This window comes from Zonotrichia albicollis, chromosome 18, assembly GCF_047830755.1.
Source record: "Zonotrichia albicollis isolate bZonAlb1 chromosome 18, bZonAlb1.hap1, whole genome shotgun sequence".
Lineage (NCBI taxonomy): Eukaryota > Metazoa > Chordata > Aves > Passeriformes > Passerellidae > Zonotrichia > Zonotrichia albicollis.
The window spans coordinates 4,617,475-4,639,925 of NC_133836.1; the positions used below are offsets into that span (position 1 = coordinate 4,617,475).

General features: G+C 46.5%; 1 protein-coding gene across 1 annotated transcript in view; it reads left to right on the top strand.

The window, feature by feature from the left end:
• The window catches only part of GRK3 (G protein-coupled receptor kinase 3), a 61,768-nt gene continuing 39,317 nt past the window's right edge, over positions 1-22,451 (top strand). Inside the window, exons 1-2 of the mRNA XM_074554345.1 lie at positions 1-520; positions 14,448-14,524. Of these exons, the coding sequence (XP_074410446.1) occupies positions 408-520; positions 14,448-14,524 (190 nt within the window). The 5' untranslated portion in view covers positions 1-407. The remainder of the gene's footprint in view (positions 521-14,447; positions 14,525-22,451) is intronic.

Consider the following 22,451-nt stretch of genomic DNA (forward strand, 5'->3'; position numbering starts at 1 on the left):
CGCCGCGGGGCAGCCCGGTCCGCCCGCCCATGGCAGCGAGCGGCGGGCCCGGGGCCGCGGGGGCCGCGCAGGCTGCGAGCGGCGGGGGCGGACCGGCCGCCGCCATGGGCCCGGCGGGGGCGGGCGGGCGCTGAGGGGGGCGCGGCGGGGGCTCCCTCCTTCCTTCCCTGCCTCCTTTCCTCCCTCCCTCCCTCTGCCGTCCGTCTGTCCGTCCGTCCCTCCTGCCGCCCGCCCGCCCCGGGGCGCAGGGCGGGAGGCGGGAGCGGCCCCCCGCGCTCCGCACACGCGCACCGGGAGCCGCTCGGCCGTACCGGCGGAGCCGCCGCCGCCGCCCGCCGCCAACCCCCGCCCCGGGGGCGGCTGCCCCGGCGGAGCCTCCATCTGCAGCCCGGCGGCGGAGCGGGAACATGGCGGACCTGGAGGCGGTGCTGGCCGATGTCAGCTACCTGATGGCGATGGAGAAGAGCAAGAGCACCCCGGCGGCCAGGGCCAGCAAGAAGATCACCCTGCCCGAGCCCAGGTACCGCCCGCCCCGCCGCGGCCCCGGCCCGGCCCCCGCCGCCCTCCCCGCGCCGGACATAACGGTCCGGCCGTGCCCCCGCGGCCTCCGCCGGCACCGGGGCCGGCCTTGGCGAGCGCGGGGCCGGGCTGGCTGTGCTGGCTGTGCTGCATGCGTGTGTTTATTTGCCACAACTTGTGCGGGGTCCCTCGGCGGGTGAAGGGGGGATGCCGGTCTCTGCAGGGACGAAGCCCCGCAGCTCGGGGGTTTATGGCTCCCCAGCCCGGCGGGTGAGGAGTTCCCGTCCAAAGCGTTTGGTAGCACCGAACGGAGCCGCTCTGGCCGTGCCGCTCTGCAGAGCGGTTTTTTGGTGATGCTTCACGGGGTTTGACAGGGGATGCGGGAGGAGGACGGGGCCGGAGCTCGTCCTTAACAGGCGGCTCACGGAGCCGAGGTGCCGGTGCCGGTCTGGGCTCCTTCGCCCCGACCTTCCCCGGTCCCACCGCAGGAGCAGCCGGGTGCCCTGGCACAGCCGAGGTTGTTTGCTTGGAGCTTGGTGCTAAAAGCAGCATTTCCTCTGCAAAAACAGCTTTTTTCCCCGTGGTTATGTGTTTGTTATAAAATCACCTGAACATCGCTTATTTATTGGTGAAATTAAAACGGAGCTTTTCCTTTTATTCATGGCTGTGTGTGTGTGTGTATACATATACATACATAAAATGAAGATTCAGCCAGCAAACAAAATACTGCAACAGGAAAAATCTAAACCAAATTTTACTGCAGAATGTGTAGGCAGTTTGGAAGCCTGCTGGTGGCCTAGCCTAGCTGTCTGCTGTGAGCCAGGGATCGCTGGAGCCCTCTTCCCACTTCTCCACTCGTTTTCCTGCCTTTCTGCTGGAATGCTGGTAGGCTGCAGAGCAGGGGAAGGTGAAGGATGCCCAGCCCATGTTTATCCCCCTTGCAGGGGCAGTGAGAGCTGAGGTGATGAAGTTTGGCTGTTGTGTTTAAGGTCAGGTTGAGGATGGTGTTGCTGGATGGTGCCTGCTTTTCTCCTGGTATGTGTTTACACTTTAAAAGCCATACAATATCCATGACATTTCATCTGCCCTGTTAGCCCGAGGTGCAGCTTTGCTGAGGGTGCTGGTGGCTTCATATGCCTCAGTGCTCTGGTGATGTTGGTGATGTCCTGCTCCCTGTTCCCAGCAGGGACATGACCCTGAGGGCAGATGAAAGGTGGGACGTGGAGAATTGCAGGGCAGGAGGAATCCCCCCGATGCCATGAGGAACATCAGCAGGGTTGGTGCTTGTGGAGAGGCTGGAAGCTGCTGCCTGCTCCGACATCCCTCATGCCCAGCACGGCGGAAGCCTCGTAGCGAGCACAGCACGAGGCCTGAGGAACCTGCTGTGCTTTGCTCTCCTGCTCCAGGATTTACGTGTTGGTGGTTTCCCTGAGCTGGGAGAGGTGCTTCACCTATGTTTGGAAAAGCAGTGCCAGGTGCCAGAGGAAGTTTTGCAGGGAAGGCGAAAGGATCGCTGGCCAAAGTGCCTCGCTCCTTGGGCTGCCTGTGGAACGACCTGTTGGAGGTCATGGCTTGCCACCCTCCCTGGTGTGTGATGCCCTGTAGGAGGTGAGAATCCTTCAGAGAGGAGAGGTTTGGGGCTGTACGTGGTGCTGTGGGGCAGGGACACGCCAGGCCTTCAGCACAGGAGCGGAAGGAAACACGGACATAACCGAGAACAGGGACTTACCTCAGCCCGGGACCACAAACGGCTCTGGGGTGCCCAAAATGACTGAACCTCTCAGCTTCTAACTGAAACCAGGGGTTTCCTCATGCAGTAGGAAATTGTGACCGTTATTCTGGTGTCACATATCTTTGTGCTGGCTTCTGGCTGGTTTTTTTTGATGCCTCTCATTAGAGCAGACATGGTGTGCTGGGTATACTGAAATATTCTGTATCGCTGGCAAAGTGATTCATTTAAAATGACATAAATCGGCTGGTTAAAGGCAGGTTGATATAGTAACAGGAAAAAAAATACAACACACAGAGTCCTCTCTTGTTTGAAATCAAACAATTTTTCCAGATATTCATTATTTCTGTGTGTGTGTGAGCAGCTCCTTGGAGGAGCCTGGCTCTGTAATGTTGGGTTTGCAGCCATCCCTGCCATCAGTCCTGGCTGTCACTGGTACAGAGAGCAGGAAGATCACTGGAATATCACATCCATGCTTGAGAATAAATGCCCCTGCATTATTGCAGTGCTCTGCTCACAGAAAGGTGTTGGTTTATCTCTGGTGGGCAACCACAGCCCAGGGACAGGTTCTGTGCCCTGGTGTTATCTCCTATTGAAATATTAGAAATGTTTTACCCCTTGTCTCCTTGCTGGAGCCCTGTACACCTGTCGGCACCCTTTTATCTTTCCCAGATAAGGCTGAGGTTAAATGAAGCAAATGAGTTTACTGTAATGCAAATTTGAGGGGGCTTCCTGTTTACAAGGAAATAGCTGTAGTGCCGGCAGAATGAATTCCAAGGCTGCAGGCCAAGGCTTAGCAGCAAATAAACTATGAGGGTGAAGAGTTTATTGGCCGTAGGGCTGATTATTGCTGAGTTTTCCTGAATTATCCTCAGACTGGTTTTGTCCTGAAATCGTTCAATATCACAGTTTGGGGAGGAAGCACAGAAAACACTAATGAGCCGGGGAGTGCCTAAGGAAGAGGATTAGTGTGTTTTTGTTTTTTTTTTAAGCACCAAAACAAAACAACCCTTCTTCCATCCTCTGTCATCTGCTTTTCCTTCCTTTCTGCATTTCCTCCTTTCGTTCCTAAGAGCCTTTGCCAAGAGCTGTGAGAGCTGTGGTATCTTTGTGTTGTACATTGTTTCCTAAAAGCCTGTTTTTCAGGGAGATTCGCATGGGTGGGCAGAAAAGCTGTCAGAGGCAGAATATCCTGCTGAAATCAGGCCTGGAATGGGAAGGAAGTCAGCCCTGTGGAAATATGAGCAAATATGAAACCTAAATGTTATCCTGCAGCATTGCTCTCAAATATCTTAAGTTTTGGTGGGAAAGGAGTAAATTAACCGCATTTTGAATATTTTTGGCTATTCAGCAGGCTGCTGAGGGTTTTTCCTTTTCCATGTCGATTTTACATTTCCCTTATTTTGGTCAGAGGGAGTGGAAGAGCACTTATAGAACAGCTGTTTTTATTTGCCAGCAGCTTGTTCTGGTTTGAGTAAAGGATTTGCGTAATGTGGAGCTGAGAAAAATGGTCCAAGAAATCAGGTAACAAATGGGAGAGGGTTCAGGGCTTGCAGAAGCCTCTTGTGTGCGCCTCTGGAAAGTTGACATTAAACCTTTCTTGCTATAAACATCACGTAAGCTTTGGGTGCTTTTGGTATACAAATACCACGGGCATGGTAACAAAACACAGCATCCATCTGTCCAGGCTTCTCTCCCTCAGGCTGTAGATATTTCTCATCCCATCTCTCCTTTTCTAACCTGCTTTCACTAATTACCTCTATTTCAAGTTAATTCTGATTTTTCTCCCACTCTTTTTCTTTGGTCTCCTCTGAATCTTGTTCTGCTGGGGGAAAAGGGAGCATGTTGCAGTCACTTTTTTTTAAAAAATCATGTTTTAACATGACATTTTTCCTCAGTTATCTTCCTATCTTCACTTCATTTGTAGGGGCGAATTCTGGCCCCCGGTACCCAGCTTCTTCTCATAGGGTGATGTGCCCTTTGATTTCTCACCCAGTATTCAAACTGGCTTGTTAAAATTCTCATTAAAGGTTATTGAAAATACAGAGGTTAATTTGCCTTCCCAATTCAATCCTGAGCTATTTGTAATTTGTGCAAAATATTGTTGAAATCCAAGCGACACCTCCCGCTCAGGGTTAAGCATCATTGCTCTGTTCTCTCTTGCTTCTGATTTTGTAATTCTGTTCTCTTGGCCTTGCTTTGCTCTTTCTGTGGATTTCACTTCATTCTTTGAGGTGGCCTTCAGGGAGTTCTTGCACCTTGTGAAACTCGTGTAAATCTCCGAGTTGCAGGCTCACATTGCCCTGTCTGTGCTGTCAGTCTGGGTGATTTTGGTGGTGTTTTCTCTGGTGTTGTTTAACGCCTCCGTGTTGTGTTTATTCATTTACCCTGCTGTCTCTGGGAACGTTTTCCTGACAATTGCTTGTGTAATTTTCATTTTTGTTGCTGTTCCGCCCGTGTCAGCCCTCTGTGTCTCTCTAGGTGCTTCTGTGTTGCTGTAAGAAAACTCTTCAGTTTTGGGTAGCTCCTTCCAATCAATGCTTGAGAACCCTTTCCATAAAGAAATTCTTCCTGATATCCAAAGTCTGAAGCTTAAATGAGTAAACTGAAGATAGTGTGAAAAGACCCACGTGAGGGTTCATTGGCAGCCACTTGAAGAAGGTGAAAAATTTGCTTTTTTCTGAATTAACAGTACAATAAAGGCTGAACACTTGTGATTTTTGGTGGATTAGCTCAGGGTGAGACTGAGTAGTGAAATTTTGATTGGAAATTCAGCCTCCCTTGCTTTGCCATCAGCAGAAGTGTGTGGCTGTGAAGGCAGTAAGAAATGGCTCTCTCCAAATAATTGGGTGTGCACACAGAGTGCTGGGGCTGCTGACAGCGTGTACTTGCTTTTTATCTCAAGTCAGCTTTGTACTCCAGCACTTTCTTGGGAAGAATGCATGCCTGGGGATGGATTATGGCCTGTCAGTGTAGGAGGATGTATGGGAGGGCTCCTGCTTGCTGTGGGTGCTGCTCTTGGCTCTGTTTGGGTGCTCTCTCTCTATTGGGAATTCAGATTTTACTGTACCTGCAGTATCCCATAACAGACAGGCTTCTACAGCAGAGCACAGGAGGATGAAAGCCCTTTGCAGAGCTTTAAGAGACAAGGAATGAGAGTCTGGGTGAAGGACAGCTTGTTATTTATTATCTGCATTGCACAGATCAGGAGCCAGTTAGGAAATACCTGATGTGCCTTTGTTCACCTTGGGCAGGTGCAGGAGTTGAAGCTGAATTTTCTGAGCCTCAGTGGAGACCCTCAGCTGTCTCAGCTGCTGAGCATCCAGAGCTTGGAGCATCTCTGGCCACAGGAAGGAGAGATGTGGCCTTCAGAGAGATGCTCCAATTACTTCTCCCTGGGGATGCTGCAGGATTGCAGCGTATGTTTTGCAGCACAGACCTTCCCTCGGGTGTCATTGCCTTAAGTAAGAAAAAAAAAAAAGGGTAAATCAACGGTGATCTGGAGGGAGATCAGTGTGCAGCCTTCTGTTCCTGTGCTTAAAACAGAGGGGTGGTTCTAGATGCGTTTTTTTGGGGAAAGCTTCCAAAATGTGATGTTGTGTTACAGGTGTACTCATTTGATCTGGTGCAGGTGAGCTGCAGGGACCTGCCAGATGTTTTTTTTTTCAGTAAAATTAATGAACTTTATAGCTCTTAATCCTTTTATAGCTGATGGCTTTTCAGTGCCCAGACCTTCCTGTGTGGAATGGTTTCAGCCAACACTGGAACTATAACATCAGGACACGAGCGTGTGCAGCCCTTGGTTTCTGTTCTGGTGAAATCATGTGGAATGGCCTGGTTTAATCTTCTTATCAATAATAGCTTGGTTTTGTTGGTAATTAATAAAATTAGTAGAAAGCCTATCAGGAGCCGTCAGGTCCAGGTGCACAAACCAAACAACAGAATTTAATTGAACTAAATTGGTGCAAAAAGCAGCGGTTTCTAGCTTAGAAAATACACCTGTTTTCCACTGGAGCTTCACTCCAAAAAATCATTCCAACACTGACTAAACACCTATATAAATATTCAGAAATAAATAACAATTTTTGAAAGCATTTGAAGGATCATAGAACCTCTCAGCCCCCTTCCAGCATGCCAGGAATTTGTCCTGTCAGCATGTGCCACCTCCTATTGAGGAGGGAAATGGGGAAAGGGAGGATTTCTCAGGATCTGGTGGAGCTGTGCAGCTCAAAGGCATCATTAGGGATGGAGCCTGGGATGTGTGACAGCAGAACAGGCACCAGCTGCACCAGGAGCTGGGAATTGCTGGGTGCTCGGGGGAGTTCTACCTCTGCTCAAGGTGTACATGGGCAAAGAGCTCCTGGCATCCTCCTGGGAAATTAAAAAGCTCCAGGGAAGCCAATGAAGCACTCGGTGCTTCAGAGCTTGGAAAAGACACCCCTGTCCCCAAGGGGATCCTCTGGGATGTGCCTTGGCTGCTGTTTGTTGTGATTCTGCCTCAATTTCAGCAGGATAATGAGCTCTGGGATTGAGCTTTAGGTGGTGGGTCCAGAGGGTGTTGGTGAATGGAGTTGGATTCATTTGGCACCCAGAGGAAATGCTTCAAGTTGCATCAGGGGAGGTTTAGGTGGATTTTAGGCCTGAAAATGGTGAAATTTGGAGGGGAAAGGACCTAAAATCCACCCAGAAATCCACCTTGGGATCATGAAATTTGGGAAGAGGGACCCAAAATTCCTTGCATTTCAGGATACCAAAAATTCCCGAAAAAATTCGGAGGGAAAGGTGAAAAAAGGGCCCTCTGGGATGTGCCTTGGCTACTGCTGTTAGTTGTCATTCTGCCTCAATTTCAGCAGGATAATGAGCTCTGAGACTGAGCTTTAGGTGGTGGGTCCATTTGGCACCCCTAGGAAATGCTTCAAGTTGCATCAGGGGGGGTTTAGGTGGATTTTTGAGTGGATTTTGGGCCTCAAAATGGTGAAATTTGGAGGGGAAAGGACCTAAAATCCACCCAGAAATCCACCTTGGGATCATGAAATTTGGGAAGAGGGACCCAAAATTCCTTGCATTTCACGATACCAAAAATTCCCCAAAAAATTCGGAGGGAAAGGTGAAAAAAGGGCCCTCTGGGATGTGCCTTGGCTGCTGCTGTTTGTTGTGATTCTGCCTCAATTTCAGCAGGATAATGAGCTCTGAGACTGAGCTTTAGGTGGTGGGTCCAGAGGATGCTGGTGAATGGAGATGTATCCAATTGGCACCCCTAGGAAATGCTCCAAGTTGCATCAGGGGAGGTTTAGGTGGATTTTAGGCCTGAAAATGGTGAAATTTGGAGGGGAAAGGACCCAAAAATGCACCCTGGCATCATGAAATTTGGGAAAAGGGACCCAAAATTCCTTAAATTTCAGGATGCCAAAATTCCAAAAAATATTTCAGGGGAAAAGGTGGAAAAATGGCAAAAATTGGAGGAAAAAATGACGTGAAAATGATGAGAGTTAAATGGAAAAAAACCCCCAAAATTCACCCAAAAATCCACCCTGGGACCACAAAATTTGGGAATAGGGAACAAAATTCCTGGAATTTCAGGATCCCAAAAATTGGTGGGAGTTTCCATCCCTGCAGGGATTTAAAAGCTGTGGAAGTGGCACTTGGGGACGTGGGTCAGTGTTGGCCTTGGCATTGCTGCAGGAACAGTTGGTCCTGATGGTCTCTGAGGGCTTTTCTAACCTAAAAAATCCAATAACTCAATTAAAAGAAGACTCTGGCTTCTCAATTTCTTCTCTATCCTCTTCTGTTCATTTTCATGTTTGAAGCAACTCTGTGTTGTGCATCAGTCCTCTGTTTTTTTAATAATTTTTTATTTTTAAATTTTTTATTATTTTATTATTTTTTATTATTACTATTTGATGTTTGGTTTTTTTTACCCGAGATTTTCCGAATTGTTCAAAAATACAGGAACATCCCTGTAGTTTTAACTTGTTGTTTAAATGAGCTTTGAAAGGTCTGATTCTTAGGCCAAATATTTCATCCCAGTTTTCACTTTTGATCAATCTTGCATTGCTAAACCTTTTAAATGCACTTGTACAAAGAGGAAAAAAAACAACCCACTTTAGGCTGTGGTGGCTCTGGGCCATTCTGCCAATGCTTTGAATTGCACTTGTTGACCCTGTCATGCTTTCAGTTCAGAGGCCTTTGGGGCAGGATCTTTGGTCCAATTTTAGCAACTTTATGATGGATTTGGATAGTGGAAGTAAACATTTAAAACCTCTGTAAAATTGTATCCTGAGCCTATAAATGAATAAATAAATCAGAGGCGTCTGTCAGTGTTGGCCGTAGTTCTTGGTCTCTCAGTCAAGGTTTATACTTGCTACTTGCAAAGAAAGTTCTAAACATTTGAGATTGAGAAAGATTAGAAAAAATTGGCACGTCTTCAGTAATTTTGTGTTTGTTTAAAAAAAAGAGTAATTTATGATTGGCGAATGCCTTAATTGCAGTCAGAGCGAGGAGATGTGATTTTGCTCTGATTTCCCTTTCTTGTAATTTCTCAGCAGCAGCAATCTGGTGGAAGGGCAAGTCCTTGACACTGCAATTTGGTGTAATTATTCCTGCAGAATTCGTGTACTTTAGAAGCTTTTATATTAGTTTCAGATTTCAGCGCTGATAATGCCTCAAGGATCTTGGGGCTGGTGTTTTGTGGAGTTGGAGCTGCAGAGCTCCTGCTTCTGGCTCCCTCCTCGTAAACTTTCTTCATTAAAACCATTTGCATAAGTGAAGCTGCTGGTGCAGGGAGGGGAGGGGGTGTGGGCAGGTGTTGCTGAGCTCTAATCCCTTCCATCCCACAGGGCTCTGGGGTGAAATATGTTGCTAATCACCCACGACAGCTCTAAGAGCATTAGTTTGCTGCAGTGAAATGGTGTGAGGGCACGAAATGGGGCAGAAATGGGTGAAGTTGGGCTAGAAAATGGCAGAAGTCTCGTGGAGGTGGTGGGGTGTGATGTGTTTATGGAGAAAAATCAAAGTTTGGGGTCACTCATTGCTTTGCGATGAGGCTGAGCGCGTGCATTAATTAATGACTGACTCACAGAAGGATTTGCATTGAGAAAGATCGTCAACATTGAGGGTGCTTCTGTGAGTTTACAAGTAATACATAAATACATCAGTTTAGATGGTGTTATGATCTTTTGTGCCTTTCTGTGCTGGGAATTTGCCCCATGAACTGCTGGAACCACAGTGACCACGTGTGTAGCAGCTTTTACAGCACTGAGAGCCCAGTCATTTGGAGAAGTATTGACTTCTGCTGAACTTTGAGCTGAGTGCAATCTGAGAGGAAGCAGAATGAAATGGGTTCAGTGGTTTGTGAGTGTTCAGTGTTCATTACCCCTGACACAGGAATAAATGAAGGTGGCTGTGATGTGGAGATGGGATGTTGGGAATGCAGAGTCCAGTCAAAGCACTGGCCATGGAGTTGATGAATATCTGGCATTTTCTTGAAATAATTATTAATTTGGATGTGCCAGGAGCCATCAGTGTGCTGTTGGATACAGGAGCCACATGTTGCAGAGGGATGGTACCTGTTTTAATGACATAGAGGAGGGAAAAAATAAATCCAGATTTATTTTACAGACTGGAGATCTGAGCAGATAAAGTTTATGACCTGCTTTTCACAGTACAGGAAATGTTGGTAAAGTTAAATCCTGAACTAAGCTCTTACTCTATGTGAAGCTGCTGTTTCATTCTTATTATGTTTTTCTGTTCTCCTGTTTCAGCCTATTGGAGAATATATTAATGACTGGAACTGCTCATTTTTAATGCAGATGTGGTTCTTCAGTGCTGGCCATTGTTTTTCCAAGCTGTGGTGTGCATGTGTGCACCTTTACACCAAATAACATCCCACAAATCTGAACTCTTATTGATTTACAAGAAAAAAATTATCTGCTCTGTTGATAAATAATTCAAAGCTCATTTAAGATCCAGCAGTAGGAAGGGCAGCAGTGAGGAGATTCTTGACCTAGTTCCAGTAGTAGGAGTATTGTACATATGGATACACCCATTGCCTCATTCTGTGCCCTTTCCTTTCCTGAGGTGTGAGTTACTTTCAGAAGAGCTTCAGGGACAACGTCTGTGTGAAATGAATAGCAAAACTTTTATAGAATTGTGGAATAGTTTGGGTGGGAAGGACCTTAAAGCCCAGCCAGTTCCACCCCTTGCCATGGACAGGGACACCTTCCACTATCCCAGCTTGCTCCAAACTCTGTCCAGCCTTGCCTTCTTCCAGGGATGGAGCAGTCCCAGCTTCTCTGGACAACCTGTGCCAGGGCCTCCCCACTCTCACAGAGAAGAAATATTTCCTAATATCTAATTTAAACCTCCTCTTTGCCAGCTTGAAATCATTCCCCCTTGTCCTGTTGCTACATGCTCTTGGAAAAAGTCCCTCTCCATCTTTGTCAGAAGCATCAGAGCGAGTGCTGATTGTTTTCCTCTCCTCTGTAAATCCTGCTTTGGGCACATTCCCACATGCCCTGGGGTTGTGGGAATGGTCAGTGCCTCTGGTCAGTTCCTCAGCTCCAGTGGCCATCCTTGGGCACACACACACACATTCAGACACCCAGCAGAAGTTTGGTTTCTCCTGCTTGGCATACTTCTCCTTGGAGTCCCAGGCTGGCACTGCAGTGTTCCTGGCAGCAGCAGGAGTGGCTCTTGTTGTCCAGTGCCGCAGCCAAGGACAAGTCCTGCCTTTGGCTCAGCTCCTCTCCAAGGCTCCTTCTGCCTTGCAGCTCCTGCTGGAACTCGTCTGAGAGGCAGGATCAGAGATGCTCTTGCCTCACATGGCCTTTTCTGTGTTAGAAAGGACATAATGTGTTTTCTCCTGAGCTTTTCAGACGTGTTTTCAAGTAGAGATTTTCCTCCTGTGCTGACCTTGGCACTGCGGCTGCTGCCTGTGCCCTGCCAGGCTGCTCACAGACACTGAGAGCTGTTCCATTCCAGAATGGAGCTTAACCTTGAGGGCTGCTTTGCAGCAGGTTTCTTTGATCAAGGATGGAGCAACTAGAGCTCCAAGATGCAGCTTGAAGCTCCTTTCAACAGACTGTTCAGCTCGTGCTTGAAATAAATCCCTTTTCTGGGCAGGTGGAGGAGCTGACCAGGTTAGAGCGACCTGTTTATGGTTTGATGAGGGTGCAGATAAATCATCTTCTGCCCGTTTGGGGCTGGCAGTGTGCTCTGCAGGCCTGGGGTGCTTGTTCAGCTCCTTCTTTGGGGGCAGCTTCACCCAGGGGCTCTCAGAAGTGCAGGAGCACCTGGCTGTTTGTGCCCAGGCACTGCTGGCATCTCCCTGGGCCAGTGGCAAAGGCCTTCCCTGTGCTCCCAGGTAAACCAGCAATTGCAGAATCCCACAGTTGGCTTGGAAAAGCCCTTCAGGACCATTGAGTCCATCCTGTGCCTGGTCCCCACCTTGTCACCCAGCCCAGAGCACTGAGTGCCACATCCAGATGTTCCTTGGACACTTCCAGGGATGCAGATTCCACCTGGGCAGTCCCTTCCAATGCTTGACCAGCCTTTCACTGAAGATAAAGATGCCCAGAAAGAGGTGCCCAGGGTCCAAGCTGCATTTCTCACCAAATTTTAGGCCTGACCTTGACTTCCCCTAAACATCCTTCAGTTGACTTGTGGTATGTGGATAGTAAATGGAGTGTTCCTGAATTTTTTGTTGCTTGCGGTTTTCTTCCTCTTTGAAATGAAAAGAATACACGAACAAAAGGTTTTGCTGCAGTCCAGTTGGATGTGCTTTTGTTTCTGAAGTCTCCTTGGATTTTGTTTTTAGCCAAGTTTTGTTTCTGCTCCTTGTGAGTGCTGCTATTAAGGTGGCTCATGCTGTGAACTGAGATGAACTCATGCAGACACGGCCACTTCTTGCATTAGTGCGTGGTTTGTGCTGATGGCATCTCTGGCCAGGGAAAGCTTTTCAGAAATGGCTGCATTTCTGTGAAATGCAGCTTTTAATCCCAGATTGTTTACATGTAGGGCAACTAATGAGTCAACAGACTAAAGCAGAGAGGGAACCTTTTTTCCTGTTTGTGGAATGTGCTAAGCTCCATTTTAAAATTTTCCATCCTTCTGAAGGATACATGGACTCTGCTTCAATTCTTTGAACTCCAGAGGATTGCTACCTGTAACTTCCATGTGAGAATTAGGAGGTGATTATTCTGGATTGTCATAATCCACTCCATGTCCTTTATTCCTATTTATCCATATGGATAAGTAGCAATGATTTTGAAGCAGTGCGAGTGTCGAGGAGCTGGAACGTGGCACGGGCTCCTGTAGCCTGTGATCATTTTACAGATTTGTTCAGTTTCTGTGGCTGCAAAAGACATTTTGTTCCTTTGACGTTATCCATCAGACCAGAAGTATGGGATGTCAGCAGAGGAGGAGGAGGTGCTGGAGAGGTTTGCTCCTTACACAATCGCTGTTTTCCTGGGCGCCTCAGTCACACGTTAAATTTTCATTATCTTCTCCCATTGTCTAGACTGAAGATCTGTTGATGTAATTTCTTGCAGCGCACTCGTTGGAGCAGAGCAAAGCTTCCTTGGTGTCATGATTATGAAAAAGGCTTATTCTGTTACTGCTGGTCTGGTGGTCAGTGGGAACGGGGACGGTGCCCGGGGGCGATGGCAGCGCCAAGGGGCTCAGGGAGCAGGGGGAGCCGTGGGCTCTGGGAGCTCCTGCCAGGCTGGTTCATCCTCAGTGGCTCCTCTGTGAGCTCAGAGGGATGAGGGCAAGGTCTGGTTGGCAAAATATTTGGGTTGGAATTTTAGGAAGGAGTTGTTCTCTGTGAAGGTGGTGAGGCACTGGTACAGAGAAGGTCTGGCTGTCCCATCACTGCAAGTGTCCAAGGCAAAACATTTGGGTTGGATTTTCGGAAGAAGTTGTTCCCTGTGAGGGTGATGAGGCCCTGGCACAGAGAAACTGTGGCTGTCCCATCCCTGGAAGTCTCCAAAGTCAAATTGGATGAGGCTTGGAGCAACCTGGGATAGTGGAAGCTCACCCCATGGCAGCGGGTGAAACAAGATATTCTTTAAGATCCCTTCCAATCCAAACCATTCTGCGATTCCACAATCTCTTATTTCCTGCTCCCTCTTCATTTAAAATCAGTATTTTGTTTAGATTGTTAAAATACACAGAGGGCAGACCCAGTTCTTAATGAACAAATAAACAGCAAGTTCGTCACTGAATAATTTATCATCTCAAACCTGATTAACAGTGTTCAGCCCTCCCAGTTCTTGTCTGACTTGATGTGGTGGTTGGCCTCCAGAGCTCTCGCTTTGGATCACACTGTTCAGAGATCCGTGTTCCACGTGGGACTTGGAGATACACAGAGAACTATTAATAGGAATTTTTCCTACATGGGAGTTTAGGGCCTTCCAGCAAAGTCCTTGGCTTCATTATAGACTTTTTTTCTGGTCAAGTCATTCAGACTTCGTGCCTCAGCTCCTCTGAGGAGGAGTGTGGATGCTTTCCTCCCTCCATGGGGGAGATGTGTGTCCGTATTTGGGAGGTTTCTCAGAATTTTAATGCTGAGCACACAAGAGGGGATGTCCCTGAGGTCAGCAGGGCTTAGCTGCTCAGTCTTGCTGCTGCAGAAATATCAGTGATATTTAATGGCCCTGTTTAGAGCATGAGTACTTTGTTCAAGGTTATTTTTGTAATAATAAATAGTATAATTATCATAATAAGTAGTGTAATTATAGTAATAAATAGCATGTATGGAAATTATTGATTTTAAAATTGGAAACAGAGAAACTCTGGTGGAATTTTGGCTCGGTACTGTGACAATAGAGTTGCTTTGGCCTGCATTGATTTTAAGATTTATATTCTTGTATTGTTGCCCATATGAAATTTTTATGGGCATTATATTACAATGAATATTGAAGTTACTTGACAAATAAAGGAAATCTTTGTTAATGTGGTTGGAGTGAGTGATTGTGACATTATAAATTAGGCAGAGTAGATGTTAAGTGCACTGCAGCCAAGCAGGGCCTAATGGAGCTGCTCTTGGCTCCTTGTGTGGCTTGGGGTGACTTGGGCAGTTATTTTACTGTGCAAGCTAAACCTGAGACAAGAATAAAGTGGTGACCAGGATGTTCCCAGGGATCAAAAAGCAATTTCAAGTAACCCCTCTTTTTTTTTTTCCCCTTTTTTTTTTTTTCAGTATCCGCAGTGTTATGCAGAAATACCTCGAGGAAAGGGGTGAATTAACCTTTGACAAGATCTTTCATCAGAAAATTGGTAAGTCATGTCTCAATAAAATGTTATTTGTGTAGATGTTTTCAAGATCAGTTTGGTTTTTACATTTGTCTGTGGTGCCTGCTGAGGAGCCAGGGCTGTAGATTGAGGAACACTGGAGGATGGACAGGACTTAGTGAAACAAAGGTCCTCAAGAAGATGAAATGCTGTGAAAGGGAAGAAGACAGAGCAAGGCCATCTGTCAACTTCAGGTTCTGGAAAACTACAGGGAAAATAATTAAATTATTTGGAAACATCGAGGAGAAAATGATATTACTTGGTATGGGCTTGTCAACAATGTAATGTGTCACATCAGTTAAGTTTTTTTTTTTCTTTGCAGAGGTAATGAGCCTGTTGATAAGGGAGCAGGAGAAAAGATCCCAGATGTGTTGTCTTGACCCTCTGACATGGTGTTCTTGCTCCCAGCATAGAGGGGTGAAAATTGTGTGTGCAGGGAGTGAAACTGCTGGGAAATGGGCTGGTGGAGCAGTTAATCATGGAAATGTGGATGCAGGGAATGGGAACATCAGAGATCAGTGTTGATGCTGCAGTGAGGAGCCTCTGTGATTGCTGTGACACACCAAGGACAAAAACTCCACAAAGCAGGGGAGGGGGAAGATGCAGTGCTCCCAGGGAAATCCAGCAGTGTCCTTCCTCTCCACCTGTGCCACAGCAATGACAAGGCACAGCCTGGGGACCCTCAGGGCAGGGACTTGGCTGTGACAGCCAGCCCTGAGCTGTGTTGGCTCAGCTGGATCACACACGACTAAATATAAAATCAGTGTTGTAGCCAGCGAGGCATGTGAAATAATCCTCTTCTGGCAGAATGTTGTGTCCATCCTGGCAGTGGATTAAAAAAAAATATATATACATGGACCTGCTGGGAAAAGTCCAGGAAAGAGCAGTGGGAATGAGCAGTCTGTTAAATCTGACCTACAGGGAAGTATTGAAATAGGGTGTGATGTGGGCAGTGGAAGGGAGAAGTGAGGTTGAACATGATTCAAAACCAGAAAAGCTGTTTTCAGAAATGATGAGGTTTGTCCATTTTCTAGAGCTTTAATTTCAATGAATAAAAAATAAGATTTTAGTGGTAGTGTGGGTAATAAAGCAGGGAGGGTTTCATGAAGGGCTTTTGGGATTTTTGTGTGGCAGATTTGAGGAGTGAGTTGGCTGGGAAGTCTTGAGGAGGTCAGTGGTTTTATTCCTGTCTGAATAGAGGCTGTAGTGAGCAAAGTACCTGATTTCCCAGGAAAACTGGTGCAATGGGGGCTTCTTTGGGCTGGTTGAGTTTTCAGTGGCCTCCCTTCTGGCCGGAGCAGAAACAGCCCAAAACCTTCCTGCTTGCCTGGCAGTGTGCAGCTCACTGGAGTGGGAGTTTTAGGTATTGCCAGATTAAAACAATCGATTTTCCTGTGTCTCAGAGTGTCATTAATGAGTCTCAGAGCCATTGGAAGTCTTTTCACTGTGTTTCAACAATTGGAGCATGGTCTGTACTTGTGCTTAAAACTATGACTTTTTATTGTGCCCAAAACTTTTGCCATGTAAATGCAGATACCTTGTTTGCTTGTACTGACACCTCAGTGTGTGCTTCAGCTCCAGTGCCTGTGCTGAATCATTAATATTTTGCTGTAGCCTGACAGTTGCAAAATAAGCAGAATTTTAAGCAACCAAACACAGCCTGGCTTCAACTGAGTCTCTTTGGGGGCAGTGAAATGAAGAAGTCCTTTTTTTATTTTTTTTTTTCTCTATAAAAAGAGAAGTCAAACAGACCATCTTCTATGTAATGGATATTTCTATTTGTGTAATTGAATACTTTTCATTACCTGTTACAGCGAGGACTGTTGCAGTTATTTTGATTAGTTACAGCAATTACAGTTAGGTTACTGGAACCTTGGAAGGATTAGATCTTTCTCTTTTTTCCCCCCATGTTGGTAGTAGCCATTAAAGCTGGAATTTTAGAGCCCAGTTTCATTAACATTTTTGTTTCTGTGCACAGAGGAGAGGTTTCCTCCTCCTCTCCCCGGGTACAGTCAGAGCAGGACTTGCCCTGGATTACCTGGAAATGAGGAGCAGTTCTGTGAACGCTGTGCAGGAGTTTCAGTTCATTCTGAAGCTAAAATAGGATTTAAAATGGGATTTTAAAAAAAGATTAAAGCTAAACACGACTGTTTTTAACAGCAGACTCTGCATCACGCTGGAAAATACAGTATTTCCTTTACTGTGGTTGTTCATTTAAATTTGATTGCGTTTTCTAGCGTGTTCTTTGCCACTCAATTAGCTCTGTTTCCAGACATTAGCATAATTGCTTGTGGTAAAGTACCTGCAGTTTTAGGCGAGTGTTCTGCAAAGGGCTGTGAGAAGAAGGATGGGGAGGTAATTAAAACTCTAATCACCTTTTTGTTCTGCTCCTCTCTCTTTGGCTGGGGGGGATGTGGTGAGACCACAGGTGGGGCAGGTCCTGTGGGGGGAATCTCCATCAGCCTGATCCAGTAATTCTGCTGGATCTTCCCTGGTTTTTCCTGTGATGATTTTACTGAGGAGCCATCCAGCACTCCCTGCTTTATCTTTACACACCGACTATAAAATGCACCGAGCTCCCCAGTTTTTCCTTGGCAACTGCTCTAGATGAGAACTGGTTTGCTTCTTATTTCATTTTTTTTTTTTTTACCCCAGACCTAAATTTTTCCTCACAGCTCCAGGTCACATTTTTTTTTTCATTTTTTCTTGTTTTTCAGTATCCTTTCAAATGTAAACCCATGCTTTGATCAGCTGTTTGATCCAAGGGCTCTGATGTCAGTATGGATGTTTCCCTATGCATGTGTAAATTATGGTGCTGGTCTCATCACCTGCGAGTGTTTATTCTTAGTGAGCCCTAAAATCATTTTAAGGTCAGTGCTTTCCTGCTCCCACTGCCAAAGCTTGGCCCAGATTCCTTTCCTGCCAGGTGTGCATCTGCAGGGAGTCACAGGGGCAGCTCTGCCTTGGACACCAAACCCTTTAGGATCAGGATAACAGCAGGAAGCTCATCAGGGATGGAAATGGCTCCATCAGATTTGCACAAACAAGTCTGTCCCCGATTTGCATCCCTTCCCTCAGCTCTCATCCCTTGGTGCTGGCACTGCTGTGTGCCCCCCGAGTGATGCTCCACCACGATCTGGAGCTCTCTAAGAATGTCCTGGTGAGTCAGAGGACATGGAGCTCACAGAAGCACCCAGAAGAGTGCTCTGGCAGCCCAGCCCAGCCGGCTGTTCCTTCAGAAGCTGCTTCCTCCACAGCAGAAGCCTCTTGGGGAAGTACAGCCTGTCTCGAAGCCGAGCGCGTAACCACCTTAGCCGGTTTTCTTTTACCACATCCTGTTTGCTACAACACCAGATTAGGAGTTTCTTTAGAAAAAGAGGCATTTTGAGGGGTTTTGGAAGCGTTCAAGGCCAGGTTGGGCAGGGCTAGGAGCAGCTTGGCTAGTGGAGGGTGTCCCTGCCCATGGCAGGGGATGCAATGAGATGGGATTTATAAGGTCAAACCAAACCATTCTATATATCCAAATATATCTAAATATCCATCATTTACATATGGAATCCACTCTGCTTCACAACTGTGTGAAAATTGCACATGGAGTCCTTGTCATGGAGAGCCCCTGCCCTCAGAGGGCAGGTGGGAAATGAGCAGATCAGGGGCTGCTGCAGCCAAGGCCTTCAAGGGAGTCTGTGAGATCATAATATTGCTTTGGAACAGGGCTATCCTGGTTATTAAATGCTTTGGAGCAAACTTGCTGCCAGTTACAACTCAGTGACTGGGCTTTCAAACAAACTGGGAATGGAGCTGGGTTAGAAATCCTGGGATGTGATCTTCGAGCATCCACAGCTCCATGGTTCAGCCTTGGCTTCTCTGGTGGCTCTTTGAGACCGTGGTGAGGGCCAGCAGGCTGCTGTCATCTCTGGAGCTGGGGGGACGTGGCAGTTCCCTCACACCCTTCTCGGTTTCTCATCTCTCGCACAGCCGTTGGGGCTGGGGGAAGGATGAGAACAGGACGTGTTTTAGCTGGTTCAGCAGCTGGTCTTGCTGCACTGTGAGTTTTGCACCTTTCCTAGGAAGTAACTTGCTTTTTTTTTTCCCCCCTGAAGGTGGCTTAGTTTTTTTTTTTTTTCTTTGTGAATTAATTAAAACAACTTGTAGTTGACGTAAGAAGTTACAAATTTTTTTTTTCCTTATTTACCATCCACTTTTGCAGAGTGAGGGATGATCTTTCTGAGGTGATTCATTCCACTGTCTTCCATATCCTCCTCAAGCAGCTCCAAGCTGGAGGTTTTCCCAGCAGGAGGGAGAAGCATTTTGCCATCTGCATCAGGGGCTGGTTCCAACCCACGGGGGCTTTGTGGGGGCTCTCAGCCCCTTCCCTGCTCCCCTTGTCCTCATCCAGCTCAGCATGGATCATGTTTGTTCTGCAGCTCCTCAGCTCAGCTTCCAGAGAGCATTTGGTCTGTTTGGTAGCTCCTTCTGCACAGGGATTTTTTTGTGCCTGCCCTTCTCATTTTCAGGGAAATGTGCTCAAAATGACCCTGCTGGCTGCTGTTTCCTCCAGCTTGGTCAGGGACAACTTTCTGTTAAAAAAAACCCAAAAAACCAACAACCAAAACTGGGGTGAGAACAGCTACAGCACGGGGTTTTTTTTGGTTTTTTTTTTGGGTTTTTTTGGGGGCAGTGAATGATGCTTTCTGTTGCTTCTTTCTCCAGTTGAGGACTCATATTTCATTATTTCAGAGCTTTGGTGCTAATCATTAGATAGGAGTTAAAATCTGTTGAGAAAAACATTCTTGCTCTTCCTCTTTCTGCTGGCACCGTGCTCCCTGAACTGCCTAAAAATAACAGGCTGGGAAAAGTGACTCCCTAGAGCATTATTTAAGCTATTGTTTAATTTAAGCAGAAGATCTATGTGCTGTTGGCATTGTGGACTAATTAAATAGTCCTCTGAGGAAATAACAATGAAGGCTATAAAACTTGGTGGGGAGTGAAGAAAAGCCACCTGAGTTTTTGGCTGTGAAGTGAGCAGGGATGACTTTTCTGAGCTGTATCACGAGCCCTGTGATAAATTTGCTCTGTCCTGGTACTTTGATGTTAAATAATGTGCAGCCAAGTAGCAGGGACATTGTTACTTGGTGGGTTTTCTGTAAAAGCAGAGGCACAGGTCGTTTCTGCAAAGTGGTTTTATTTTGAGGTTCTGGTCCTGACCTGGCAGCCACCACACAGAATTAGTCACCACCAAAATTAGGAAGTTGTCTTCCAAACAAAAAGTTACATTTAAAATGCTGTTTGAAGACTGATCTTCTTCTTTCTCGTGGTATTTTATAATTTTCAGTGCAAGATCAGCCTCGGATGTGAGGTTGTGGAGAGGCTGCAGGAGGTTCTGTGGAAGCCCCTCTGTCCTTGCTCAGTTCTGTGATCAGTTAAAAACAACACAAGAGCCCAAACCACAAGGAGACATCGGAAACTGTGTGGCTGCAAACTGAAACAGAAACCATTGATGTGAGATATTTCACAGGGGATCTGCTCCTCACACCATTCTCTGCCTGCACCAAACAAGGCTGGGGGTGTGGGGGGACAGTGAAAGAGAAAATCTGAGCCTGCTCTGAGCCTCCTAAAAGTTGCTCTGGTTTTCTGTTTGCAGTGTTTTTTTCACCAAATGAGTGTTAGATTTAAGATCTCTTTATTATGTCATAATTTCAGTGTTGCTGGAAGCTACATTTCTTTCAACACCCTCTTATTTTGTGGTAAAATAAAGTGATACTTGGCATGATTTACTTCGAAGATCCTTTTGAGGGGTGTTGCTGAAGCTCCTGCTGTAGATTTTATGTGCATTGGAGTTGTCTGGCTTGGTGTCAGGGATAAAGAGTATCCAAAGGCACTATCAAAATGCATCTATTCATTTTGGATTTTCTTTTGATGATAAATAATTGAGTATTTCTTTGTTGAGCTTCAGCCCTGATCTGCCTGCCTGCCTTTGTGGGGGGTTGAAGATGCTGTGTTGTGTGATTTCCCAGGGGAGCTGCAGATTAAATCTGAGCTTTAAAATAGGGAAGAATATATACCCTATCATCTGGAACGTCCCATGATGGATAATGTACACATCCTGCTAGATTAGCATTTATATGCAGTGCAGTTGTTGGGAGATAGAAGGCATGGGGAGAAAGTCTTTATCTCAGCAGAGCAGTGCAATTACACGGTTTTTGGGTTAAATTATCAAGAATTCCAGGCAAACTGGCAATTTTGAACTGAAGTAGCAACATAGGAGAGAAGAAGAGAGTGTTAAGGAATATGGCTCTATAATAGAGAGAACAGATAAGGAATTATTTGCATGGCATTTCCCTTGGCTGTTTCCAGAGAACACATACAAACACAAGCACACCTGCCCTGCTCTGCACCTGCCAGAGGTGTGTTTGCTTTGCCCTTGGAATTCTGTAGGAAAATTCATTTCTTTTGCATCAAAAGGGCCCTGGGTGGTTGGTTCAGCCTTCTCCAGCCTCTTCTTGAGCTCTCTTTGCTGTGACTTAAAATTATGTGAGGGAGGTTTAGGCTGGATTTTGGGGAAAGGTTCTAGTGCCTTCCATCCCAAAGTGGTGTTTCCTCTCTGCTTGGCCTCACTTGAGCTTTCTTCACCCCTTCCTGGTGGAATTTTCTCCTTGTGCCCCACCGCTGTTCACACTCGGTCCTGATTTCCTCTTCTTCCCACCCAGCAATTCCTCAGTCAATCTGAAACAGTTGCACTCCCATGGAGTTTTTATCAATGTCTCTTGAAACAGTTCACAGCTAATTAAGCCTCTGAGCGCCACTGAGAAGTAGGGCAGTGTTGGTTCGCCGTGTCTGTGAGGTGGCATGGTAACAGCTTTAATGAGCTTTACCTGCATGGCTGTAAAAGCTTTATTAATATTGGTAATAAAGCAGATTCCCTGGGCCTGCCAGTGCTGCTCATTCCCATCGGTGGGATCAGAACCAGCACCAGCCAGTAGAATCTAAATTACTGCAGCTATTAAGTGTTCTCACTTTTATCAGTGCATTTAAGGGATAGAAAGGTCAGAGGTGCAGAGCAGAGGAGCTGGAGAGCTCTGGTTATCAATTACCCCATTCCAGATGCTTTTATTGATCCATACAGCATTTCTCCTATAAAGAACATGGGCAATACACCTGACAATCCCCTTCCCTGAGTGTCCTGTCCAGCCAGGGCCTCTGTGACATCCTGCTGTCACCTGTGTGTCCATGGAGGTGGATAGGTGGGCTCAAAACCATGCTAACCAGTTTCTAAGTGTTTCTAGATATTTCTACCCCTGATTTCTGTGATTAAAAGGGGAAGAGCAGCAGAACCATCTGTGTCTGAGCCTCCAGCTCACAGCAGCTTTCTCAGAGAGCCAGAATGAACCAGAGGAAGAGTCAGAAATTCCTGCAGGAGAATCAGCTGGGCTCTGTCACTGTTGTTTTAGTGGTTTTGCTGCTCGTTACCTAAGTGCTGTGTGTATTTACTAACTGAATACTGCTGGCTTTGTGTTTTGGTTTTGACCACAGCACAACAGTTCCTCGATGCTCTGCCTGAACAATTTGGCTCTTCACAGTGGTTCAGATATTGAGCAGAGTTTGCTGAGGCAAATGCTGGCACCAGGGCCTTGAGAACACCCGTTTGTTGTGGAGTTATTCCATGTTTTCTTTATCAAATTATGCTGTCACCTTGCTGCCACTAAAAACCACACCTGGATCTCAGCCCTACCTGAGGAGCAGAGCTGCGTTTCCCAGTGGGGTTTGTGTGTTCAGTAATTGGTAACAGAATTGGTAAATTCTCAGCTTGGAGCAGGGCAGAAGGAAAAGTGTATTTCTCAATAATAAAGAGATATTGGCTTGTATTATGTAATTAATTTAAAAATCTTTATAAAGGAAAAAAATACTGGTC